Source organism: Orycteropus afer, unplaced genomic scaffold (genome assembly GCF_000298275.1).
Source record: "Orycteropus afer afer isolate SDZICR_OR568_19922 unplaced genomic scaffold, OryAfe1.0 scaffold00219, whole genome shotgun sequence".
Taxonomy (NCBI): Eukaryota; Metazoa; Chordata; class Mammalia; order Tubulidentata; family Orycteropodidae; genus Orycteropus; species Orycteropus afer.
In genome coordinates, this window is record NW_006921806.1 from 1,553,693 (window position 1) to 1,566,128 (window position 12,436).

At 45.9% G+C, this 12,436-nt stretch overlaps 1 protein-coding gene across 1 annotated transcript in view; it reads right to left on the minus strand.

Annotated features, from left to right (window-relative positions):
* The window catches only part of PRMT2 (protein arginine methyltransferase 2), a 48,695-nt gene that overhangs the window by 13,849 nt on the left and 22,410 nt on the right, over window positions 1-12,436 (minus strand). Inside the window, exons 3-5 of the mRNA XM_007948705.1 lie at window positions 8,150-8,311; window positions 6,885-7,049; window positions 911-1,086 (exon numbers count right to left, since the gene is read on the minus strand). Of these exons, the coding sequence (XP_007946896.1) occupies window positions 911-1,086; window positions 6,885-7,049; window positions 8,150-8,311 (503 nt within the window). The remainder of the gene's footprint in view (window positions 1-910; window positions 1,087-6,884; window positions 7,050-8,149; window positions 8,312-12,436) is intronic.

The window sequence follows — 12,436 nt, forward strand, 5'->3', positions numbered from 1 at the left end:
GTCAATGACATGAGACAAAGTATATGTGAACTGCTGTATGGAGAGTGAATTTGTTCTGTAAATCTTCACCCAAATCACAATAAAAAAAAATAATAATAAAAAAAAATAAAAATCAGAAAATCAGCTATCTTTCAGTGTTCCTTTGCAAAATGCCAGGAATGACATTCTGATTCCCATTAAAAGTGGATAGCGCTTGGTGAGAACATGTGTTTGTGCTGTTTAATGACCCATGCTTCATTTTTAAATATGATTTTTCCTATTACATTCTGAGAACTTTAGAGACAACAAATATTCTATTTACATTCAAAAGACATTTTAACTCCCATGATGTCCGTCAGCAGTGCAAAGGCATTAAAGGCAAATGTGCAAAATACTTAGGCACATGAGTTAATGTGCATTAGCTTTATGGCACCTTCTACAACCAAGTATAGTTATTCTGTGTCTTAGAGATTCCTGCAATCTTCAAAGTAGAGCTTTCTCTCCATCTTCTTGCCCTTTACTGTACTTTTCCTTAGGAAAAGGGGGTTAGTAAAAGAGTGTGGCTCCTGGGCTCCCTCAGAAATAACAATGTCTCACCCATCAGGAGCTAGGGCAGGAGCAGCAGAAGAAAGGGATACAGTGGGAGAATCTCAGCAAAGTTCCCACTCCTTCTGGGTCACTAAGAGTACAAAAAACAAATGACAACATTTCCCATAGAGGAAAACAGGACTACCACTGAGAATAAAAGCACAAATATCAACCCCATGTTCACAGACCCTACCTGCCCAGCACATATACCTCCTTGCCAGGGTGAGAGGGGTCCAGAACCCACCCACGTGCAGCAGAGGCCTAGATACAAGTCCCTCTGGCCAAGGGATATTCTAGAAAGCCGTGGAACTCCATTTGTTCCTGATTCGCTCATCCAACTTACTTCAGTGCACTGAGGTTGAACTCGTAGGCGTTGTCCCAGAAGAGGACCTTGCTGTGGTAGTCCCTGTCAGCACTGCAGGGTACGAGGTGCAATGCAGCTGTGGTTGGCCAGATGACCCCGTCCTCCTTCAGCCATGTGTCCCGAGCGTACAGGATGGACTCAATCATGAACTCAAACTGCATGAGGAGGGAAGAGACACTGAAGACTTCACAGTTGAGGTCATGTGTCTGCATGAAAGCTTTCCTCACTCAGATCAGTCTGAACATGACCAATGGTCCGGAGTGCTCAGAAGTTTCGGCACAAGAGCACTCCAGCCAGATGAGTGCTACCCAGTACCACACAGAAAATGCCTTAAGGAACTTTTACACCCACATGTTAATGCCATTAGAATCAAAACTGGACCAGCCTAACTCTCAAGAGAAATCTGCATGCTGATCCCACCCTGGCCACTTAGGAGTTAGTCACTACTGGGCTTTGAAAGAGCCCATGTGTTTTAGCTATTGCTGGGTTTTAACTACTAAATGGAAAAATTTGGTTTGGGTGCTCTCAGAATTTTCACTCTTTAAGATGAAGGAAATCCTTCCTTAATGCCATGAACTATGAGACCAAGAGGAATAGGGATACCACGTGGTACTTCGTTAGGTGTCTCAACAGGCACACAAAACGAGTGACGAGCCACATTCTATTCTACCCTGCACCCCCACATCAAGGCATCCTCACATACCTATCAGCCCATCTGCACTGCCCCACATAGACTAGACCCTCCTGAAAGATGCCCTCACCCCTCCACCCAGGCTCACCTGACATGGCCAGTCCCCTCTTACTCTGGCCCACACCTTGCCCTACCATCCCTCGGATGTGGCCCTGTTCCCCGGGGCCTTTCCACACCCTTGGCCATGTCCTTCCTACACTGCTACTGCAGCCCAATGACACAGCCCCAGGGATGGTGCCCATACTGAAGACTCGGACAACTGGACACCAGGTCAGCCTCATGGTGCTCAGAGGATTGCAACTGTTTCATGCTTGCTGCCACTATGCTGGAATTCTTAGTCACACTGTCTATGACCTTGTGATGTAGGTGCCATCTGATGTGGCAGCAGATTTGTGAATTGAAGAGATGTGTGCTGAGTGCACCCAGGTGCCCCGTCCACATATGCTACTTGGTACACCCATAAGCACAGGATCCAGTGGACCCACCTTGTGAGCACAGCAGGTTGGGCAAGCACAGCCTGAGCTGTTTATCTGCGTCTGAGCCACAGGCAATTACAGCTCTGGAGGCTGCACTTCCTGTGTGAACCACAGCTTGATTCCAACTTACAAAAATGGTAATGGTGTCTTAAGAAACATGACTGAGGAACCAATCCTGTCCTTTCTTACTCTGTGACTTCTTTACATCAGCCAACGCTTACACTGACCATGAGAACACAGAAGGGAAGAGAAAACAAGCACCCATATACACCTTTCCTTTTAGCCCCTCCCAACTATGGGTGAGTCCTGGTTGAGCGTTGGCAGAATCTAAATAATAAGTAAAGCTAAAATAGCTGAACCAGTTTTATGCAGTATTTCCACTGTTTCGGTGAGAACAAAATGCACATGTGTTTAGGACAGCTACAAACTGCAGTGACCATGATTCTGTATACAAATGCCCTTATGTTTGCATTTTAAATTGGCATTGCATGATACAAAGATGAATACAAAATTTATGGTAATAATTTACAGTTTTAATTTTTCTTAACTTAGATCATTAAATAGCAAATAGAAAATACCATCACAAGTTGAGAGAGACTGCAAAAGAAAGGAAAAGGATTTACTGTGGGCTGAACTGTGTCCCCCCAAAAAAGATAACCCTGGTACCTGGGAATGTGACCTGACTTGGAAACAGAGTCTTTGCAGATATAACCAAGTCAAGATGTGTTCATACCAATTTAGGGAGGGCCCTAAACCTGGTGTCCTTATAAGAGGTGAAAACAGAGCACACAGGGGAGATGGCCATGTGAAGATATGGGCAGTTTGGAGTGATGTTCCACAAGCCAAGGGATGCCTGGAGCCACCAGAAGCCAGGGATCAAAGGATTCTCCACTAGAGGCATCACTTTAGACTCCCAGCCTCCAGAACTGTGAAAGAGTAAGTTTCTGTTCTGATAAGCCACCCAGTCTGTGGTACTTGTTACAGCAGCCCCAGGACACAAACACAGGGTCTATATTTTGGTACCATCCCCCACCTTGCCCACACTCCTGTCTGCTAGGACAACCATGGCCCACCAGGGTGCTCCCTCAACACCCTCTCATACTCTAACCTACTCACCTGCAAAATATGATCCTAGATAAATCTGACTCCCCACTCAAGGCTCTCCTCAGAACACGGCAAAGCCGCTCTATGAACCTGAGACTACTGATGCTCCCTACCTCATACTTCATGATTTACCTGCCCTCCCAGCCAGACTCTCCTGAATGTGGCACCACAGATGCTTGGGCACAGCCATGTCTCCACAGCCAGGGCCCCCAGGAACATTCACTAAGTACTCACTGAGCAGACAATTGTGTTTAGGGCAAAGTCTAAGGCCCCCTTTGTGTAAGATGGTGTTATGGATTAAACTGTGTTCCCAAAAAAAAAAGTGTTGTAAATCCTAATCTCTATACCTATGGATGTAATCCCATTTGGGAATAGGGGTTTCTTTGTTATGTTAATTAAGCCATGTCAGTATAGAGTGTCTTAAACATAAATGCTTTTGAGATATAAAACAGATTAGGCACAGCAGCAAATAAGCACAAATGGGGGAAAGATAGATGCCAAGTGGAGATCTCGAAGGAACATCAAGAATAACAGTAGAGAAGCTGAGAAAAGGATTTTCCCCCAGAGCAGATAGACTTCCTCTAGAGCTGATGCCCTGAAGTCACACTTCCAGCATTCTTGACTGTGAAAAAATAATTTCTGTTCATTAAAGCTACCCACCTGTGGTATTTCTATTACAACAGCACTAGAAGACTAAGACAGATAGTGTAGGCCTTCTCTCCTTGTACATCACCTCATGAACCCAGAGGTTATTAAACCAACTGTATCCTGGATGTCACACTACTCACACTTTACTTTCAGACAATGTTATTTCCGCAGAAGTGAAGCCCCAGGATCATTTGGCACCACCTCCTTCCATTTTACTATCTGTAAGAAGCTAGGGAAAACATTAAACAGCTATTTCTTACCATTAAAATGGGTTCTCCTACTGGAAGCATTGGTCATAGTCCTCTAATTCTCATCCAGATGTTATCTTCTGGGTTTCCACACAAGAGACTAAATTTCAGACAGTCATGGTTCATTATAAAACCTCATGTCCCAAGATGCTAAGCCCAGAATCAGCCCCAGGAGAAAAGGGTGGGTTGGTTGCATCTGCCGAGACACTGGGCCCATCTGGGCTCATTTCAATCTGAGCTGCCTCATCAAAGAGCTGACAAACACCAGATATTTATACAGGGTAAGTTGAATGTCCCAACCAGAGGAATTTTAAGGTGCAGAAAGTAATGTGGCCTTGTGTTCTGGGTTCCTGAAAGCCAGACTGTACCTAAGACTAATGAATGGGGGCTTACCAGACCAATAGGGACCACTTGGAGGCCCAATGCTCACTAAGTCTCATGAGACATGGTATAATTTATCATGGTCATATGGTAAGGGCAATACAAGTTCTGAGTCCTGAGGCTCAATGGAGCTTCTCTGTTGGTAAGAGGGAATATCTGAGATGGGTAGACAGGCTGAAATATTAGGTATGTCTATGAAGCAGAGAGTGTATCCAAGACCATGTATATGGTTGGCAGACAATGGTCCTATAAGTATATTTGTATGATCTAAATTCCCAGGTGTATAGGAGAGCTGACAAGGAAAAGGTTGTAGTCACTTCTTGGTCACAGCCAGCTACCCAGAGAGACCAAGTAGTTGAACCTGTGGGCTTGGGACCATAGTAACAGGGGACATCAAGCTCAACTGGCATAACATACTACACAAAACACTGTTCCACCTCCTACTTCGGCAAGTAGTCACCGGGATCTTAAAAGCTTGCAAGCAGCCATCTAGATGCAATGATGGGTCTCTCCTCGTCCAGAGCAAAGAAGAATGAAGAAAACCAAAGTTCATGGAAACAATTAGTCCTAACAACTGATATACCATGTGATCCACAGCCTATATAACTATGAGACCAGAAGAACTAGATGGTGCCTGGCTACTACTGTCAACCACTCAGAGGAGGATCTATGTAGGAGATCCTGGATAGAGAGGGAGAACAATGTGGAACAAAACTCAAAATCATTCGGGGGGAAAAAAAGGGACCAGGTTTGCTGGTCTGATAGAGCCTGATGAAACCACTGAGACTATGGCCCCTAGCTTCCCTTCAGGTCTGGAATTGAACCCACACCTGTGGCTTCCAGCCAAACAAAAGATAGGCATAGGAGTTGAACATTTACCTGAGGTAGAGACACTCCTTGGAGAGAACAATCATGGGAGAAAGAAGGACTGTTTATGCATAGGGAGACAACTCAAGGGGCAGGAGTGCATAGAGGAATGGACACAAGGAAGAGGTAACTATCAGGAGGAAATGGGAGGGCAGCTGTTGCATTGTAGTCAATGTCATGAGACAAAGTATATGTGAACTACTGTATGGAAAGTGAATTTGCTCTGTAAATTCACCCAAATCACAATTAAAAAAAAAAAAAAAAAAGAGGGAATATCTGCTCCCAGGAGAGAAGCATGTTCCCTTGGGACATGGAAGTTCTGCATTGGAACCCCTCTTGAACCTTGCCCTATGCATCTCTTTGTATCCATTTTTGTTATTTTAAAGCTGCTATCATAGACATGGTATTTCCCATAAGTACTGTGAGTCATTCTAGTGAAATATAGGACCCAAAGAAGTGGGGGGAATCATGTGGACTCCTGGACTTGTGGCTGGTACCCTGAGAGAGCAGAGGAAAAGCCCAAATTTGGGGCCAGCTAGTGTGAAATGGAAAGTCATGTGGACTCCTGAACTTGCAAATGGTACCCACTGACCTAGACCCTGGTGAACATAGATGCAAGAGAGAAGAGCTAAACTGAACAGTGAGGAAAGCTGAGATTTCCACAGGATACAGCTAGTATGTGGAGTAAGACTTGTTATTCACCATAAAATTTGGCATCAGAAGTAGGCAATCTTAGTCTCCTGGGACTGGTCTGTACAATTGGTGTAACTGGCAGGACTTGCCACAGCAACCATGACTGATCAGGAACATAATCAGGAAATCATTCACTTTATCTACGTGTAATCATAAGACTTAAGAAGTGAACAGAAAAGCAAAAGCTTTCTGTGCAAAGCAAAGCAGCACAGCTGTGTCTCCCAAGTGCCAACCATGGTTTTCCCACCAATGCAGGAGACACAATCTCCAAGCAATGAAGAACCTTCAGCTAAAGAAAAGAGACAGACTCTGCTTGTATTAAAGAGAGCCATGCACATTAATGCTTGATAATAATACTTGCAGGTATCCAAAAAGAACATCTTTTCTCATTCATGGGAAAGTTATACTAACTCTGATTCTAATTTTTCATAAAGGCATGTTTTTAATGAGTTAGAAATTTAAGACACTGAATACAATGTTCATACAAGAAATTTGCATCTCACTTTAGAAAAAAAATTAAAGTAAATAATGATAAGTAAAGATCCCTTAGGCTGACTTGGTTTTATGCCTGTGTTTGGAAGCCTGAGTAAAATTCAAGCCTCCTCCATGGCTTTCTGTTACATCACAGCTATCCCCACATCACAGCACTTACCTCTGTCATGTGATACTACCTGACCTGGGCACCCCACCCCACAACTGTCACATGATATTACCTAATCAGAGCACCCCTCCTTCATCACATGACACTACTTGACCCACTCTTCCCCATCACATGATACTACCTGACCCAGGCATCCCTCCCCACGTCTCATTACATTGCCTGACCCAGCACCACCCTCTCTCACCAGCAGGCAGGTCCCCATCCACTCAGACACCAGCACATCCACCTTCTCTGGGAGCACCACATCCTCCACCTTCTGCTGGAACACAGTGATGGTGTCAGCAAAGCCATTCTGCAAGACCAGCTGCCCTGTGTGCTGCGCCATCTCACTGGCTTCCACGGCATACACCTGTGGCCATGACAGAAGTCCATTGGTCAGATGTGCTGAAAGGCTTCTGGTTCCACACTATGAGCTGGCCGTCTCATCTCCTGGGTCACAGCCAACTGAGATACCTGGACTAAAATCAGCATTAGAGAAACAATTGAGCAGTGAGAGAAAAATACAGGGCTGGATGATGGCAGGCAGTGTAAGTCCGGCTCCCACACTGCCACCAGCCATGCAACTGCTCAGGATACTCCAACAGCATCTGGGAGGAGTTCTGTTTCCAGAGAGAGGAGCTGCCTCTAATCCTTCCTTCTTCCTCCACCCTTGCCCCCACCCAGGACGACCCACTCTAGGAAGCCCTCCTGGCTAAGGCCTGTGGCCATAATGTATATACATGTAGCCACACACAATCTACAACTGATCCAGGAGGCTCTTCGTGCCTCATAGCACAGCCAGAGTCTGTGTCCGATGATATGAGGCAATTCCAAATAGAGGTTCTCAGAAGAGGGCCTGGTAGAGGGTCCTAAGGACCAGTCCCAGTTCCAGCAGAATCAGGGTCAGGCAGATCTTGTAAACAGGCTCTTCACCCACCTGTGTCAGCTATCACAAAGCACAGCTCAATACCACAGATAGCCTTAAGGGAAGAGGGCTGTGTTTAGTGGGGAGTGAGGGCCTTCCATGTCCTATGAGGTAGGCAGCGCTCTAGGCAGGAACCAGGTCTCAGATCCACCTGCTCTGACCCTGACCACAGGGTGCATCACACCCCCTGACAGCAATCTGCCCATTGTGGCTCAGCACTGACGTGGGATACATCCCTATACTTAATTAAACAAACATTTCACAAAAATACACCACCACATGCACCTCACTCTGGTATTTCCTATTCTGCCCTATTTCATTCCATTTAAAAACAAATGTCATTTTGCCTCATTACAGCCATAACACACCCTTGTAGGGCTTGGCCCACAGGTGGGAACTGATGCCCATTTCCCTGAACATGGTACCTATACACCAGGTCACTTCACAAAGGCAGCTGGATGAATGGATAGTTCAAAAGTAAGTTTCTCAGCAGAGAACTTTATCATCACACCCACCTCAGCTCAAGGACCGAATTTCCTACTCACAGCTCTGGGTTGAGCATGATGCGCACAGAAGAGACTGATGATCCCAGTTCCACAGCCAACATCCAAAATCACTTTATCTTTCAGGGAATCTTTATTCTGCAGGATAACATTGTAGTATTTAGTTGTTCGTGGCTGGTCTGCCAACATTTCCAAGTGAAGTTTCTAAAGGAAATACGTATGTAGAATTATTGTCATTAGCCTAACATATGTGGAGTTCTGGTTTAAGATGAAGGATCAGAGCTACAATAAAGACCTTTTAACCCTACATACCCCCACAGCTAAAATACAAGGGACAAATAGGTTTAAAAAAGTAAAAATACACCAGAAGACGAAAACAAAAGTGGCAAACAAAGGAATGAAGCAGAAGTTTCCAAAATCCTCCCAGGTGAGCACAGTATTCCCTGTAGCTTTTCCCTGTGTCCTCCCCTAACAGCCAGGTGGGCAGAGAAGCAGATGTGGTCAAGATGGGAGTGTGAATGTTGCTTTCACACTACTGCCAATCCCACCCAAGACAGCAGAACCACCACATTCCCAACACCAGATACAACCTGAGATACTACACCAAGAAAGAGCACCAAAAGCACACAAGGGAGAGACCACCAGATGGAGCTCACAGAGGCCCTTGGCAAAGGCTGCAAGATCTCTCCCCAAGGTGGCCAAAAGTCATGCTTCACTCAGGGAGCACTGAAACTATAGCTTAGGAAAGGGAAGTGACACCAAGTCAGTAAATAACCCTGGCCAGGGGTAAGACACTCCAAAAGCCAAGGATATTGTTCTGGTTACCTAATGCTGCTCTGACAAGAATATACCACAAATGGTATGGCCATAACAAACAGGAGTTTATTCTTACAATTTGGAGGCTTTAAGTCCAAATTCAAAGTGCCAGGCTCTAGGCGCTGGGTGAAAGCCCCTCAGTCTTGGGGTCCAGCTCTGCCTCCTGCTCCTGGCCCCCTGGAGGTAGAGGTGTTTCTTCACTCAGAAGGTGCTGGCTGCTGAAGCTGAGAAGCCCAAGGTTGACAAGTAAAAAGGCACAGTCCCAATATTACTAAACCACACAGCAGGCTGTTAAGTCCATTTTAAGTCCCAAGGTCGGCAGAGCATGACAGGGTGCTGAGCAACAACACAGCTACATGCAGGGTCCAAGCGTGCCATATGCTAGAGACCATTCTGAAAGCTTCTCCTTATATACAGGAAGCAGACCATATCCCAAAGGCAGCTACCAAGCTGCTTGTGGTAGATTCTACCATGGAGTTGATTGCCAGTGGTGATTAACTACCACCAGCTGCCCAGCCATTCAACCAGGCCCAGCCAAGTGGATACACAAACCAAACTACCACAATTCCACCCCTTGTCAACTTGGCATCTGTACAGATCTTCATTGGGTGGCATCTGTACAGATCTCCTCATTGAGTGGCTCCAGTCCCTTAGTTACTCTAAGTGGTGACCTCACCCCCTTGGCCTGGCGGGCCCCGTTCCTCTCCCTCTTGGGCATGGCAGCCCCGCCCCCTCACTCTTGGGCAGCAGCTATGGCTCCATCCCACTGGCTCACATGAACGAACAGCCCCACACTCCAGAACCAAGTTGGTGAAGGCCTGGTTCTAGGGGCTTGTGATCATTCCACCCCCAAAGGCCATGGTCCTACCCTTAAGGTTGAGGCAACTCTGTTTCCATTTCCTTGGTCTCTCCGCTTCTGCTGATTAATGTCCAAGGGCAACCCACTCCGCCAGGAATCTTCTTGCCCCAAAGGACATTTAGCTTTCTTGCTCCATGGGCCAGCCAACCTGCTACTCCAATTCAAGCCTGTGTCTTCTACCAATTAATGCCTGAAGGCAACCCACTCCACCAGGAAGACATCTAACCAAAGGCATCAAGCTTTCTCCTCCATGGGCTGGTAGGGCTATCGCTGTCTCATGCTAGTTCTTTCAGCTCTGTTCCTGCCATCTCTCATGCCTTTCTCTGGGCTCTGCTCCTGCCGTCCCTCATGCCGGTCTCTTGCCATCTGTCCTGCCATCTGTCATGCCGTATGCCAAGGTCTCTCTGCCAGGGTCTCAGGTCAAGGACGCACTCCACTCCTGTTCCACATTTTAGGTATGTGTCAGAGCAGCACCCCACTCTCTCGGTACCAAATTCTGTTCTGGTTACCTGGTGCCACTCTGACAGGAATATACCACAAATGGGATGGCCTTAACAAACAGGAGTTTATTCTTACAATTTGGAGTCTTTAAGTCCAAGTTCAAAGTGCCAGGCTCTAGGGCTGAGTGAAAGCCCCTCAACCTTGGGGTCCAGCTCTGCCTCCTGCTCCTGGCCCAGTGTAGCTAGAGGCATTTCTTCATTCAGACAGCTGCTGGCTGCTGAGGCTGAGAAGCCCCAAGGTTGACAAGAAAAAAGGCACAGTCTCAATGTTACCAAACCACATGGCAGGCCATTAACTTAAGTCCATTGTAAGTCCCAAGGTCAGCAGAGCATAGCAGGCTGCTGAGCAATGACATGGCCACATACAGGGTCCAAGCGTGCCAAAGGCTAGAGACCATTCTCAAAGCTTCTGCTTATATACAGGAAGCAGACCACATACCCAAAGGCAGCTACTCAGCTGCTCTCAGTAGATTCCACCATGGAGTTGATTACCAGTCTCATCATGGAGAATATTACATCCAGCTGCCAGCCACTCAACCAGGCCTAGCCAAGTTGACATACAAACATAACCATCACAGATATACTCACTGGATTCAGGCCAGTTCCCAGCAGGGGACTCAGAGAAAGGCTCAACCAGGACAGTTAAGAAAACCATAGAAGAGTAGTCACACCCCTGTCTGCAGATGAGGCCACATTCACAGCACCTTGCCCTCTACTCCTATTCCCCACCCCACCCCATTCCACTTCCTATCTTCCATCTCTAACCCCAGCACTCTCAAACTATAGAAAGCCCAGCTGATGACTCAATCACTTAAAGGGGTAGACAGAGCCAGGTGGGAACAGAGCAGCAGTTGGGACACCTAGACTGTGTCAGAACAAAACAGGTCTGGATGAGTTTCACAGCATCCTCACAAAAATATCATAGGATGGAAAATAAAGGGAGGATGGGGAGCAGGAAGCAGAAGGGAAAAGAGGCAAACAGCATGCAGAGGAAGAAGCATATGCCAATCAAAAGAAAGTATATCTCATTCAGTACTGTAGAATAAATCCAAAAGGCATGAGTTTAGTTAAAGATGATGAAATTATATAGAGAATGAGATTTTAAAAGAACGGGGATTGCAAAGTTTAGTGGGAAATCAGAGGAACACAATGCCACCACCACAGAACTGTACACAAAAGTTAATCAAATCTTTCTCCTCCTGCACAAAAACCCAACCCCATGCTGGTCTTCTGTTTCTGTTCCCTTGTAGACCTTATAAAGGTGGCTTGTCAAATATGTAACTCAGCAATGCTGCTTATGCCAAAATGAACCCTAACTAGAAACTGTCCCTGGATGGAAAACTGTACGTGCTTGGCAGAGATACCATTTGGGTTTCCCTGAATGTGATGACTTTTGAAACTGGGTATGTCCCTTGTAGGGATCCTGGAAACTCTATTAAAATGATCAGATCCTAAGACATATTGGCCCTTGTAAACTACAAAGAAAGCTTTAAAGCCAGAATGGATCTTGAAGAAAGGATCTTATCCCCTTGAACTTGAGCCGTTGGCCTACTGCAAGGACCCCTCAGAAGACAAGTCCCTGGTCCCACCATGATGGCAAGCTTGGCTCCTGAGCAGATTAGCGGTCACTGTGTGAAACTGAAAGTTTAGCAGATGAGCACTGCAATGATTATAATAAAGATTCAGAAACAGCAATGAACAGAAAAGACACATCTGAAAACAGAAGTACTTGACATATCACAAAGAATGTGGAGGAATATGAAAAAGTGATAAAAGCAATTATGGAGAAAATAGTTAACTACAGAAGACTGATAAAGATGATCCAATCTAAGAATAACTGGTATCCCTGAAGTACAGAAACCAATGTTACAGAAAAAAATATTCAAAAAAGAACCAGTTTTGCAGAAGTATGTTGTTGTTGTTAGGTCGTCGACTTGTTTCCGATTCATAGCAACCTCATGCACAGCAGAACGAAACACTGCCCAATCCCACACCAGCTACACAATCCCTGCTATACTTGAGCCCATCATCGCAGCCACCGTGTCAATCCATCTCGTTGAAGGCCTCCCCCTCTTTCATCGACCCTCCACCCTACCAAGCATGACATCCTTCTCCAAGGAATGGTCCCTTCTGACAACACGACCAAAGTAGGTG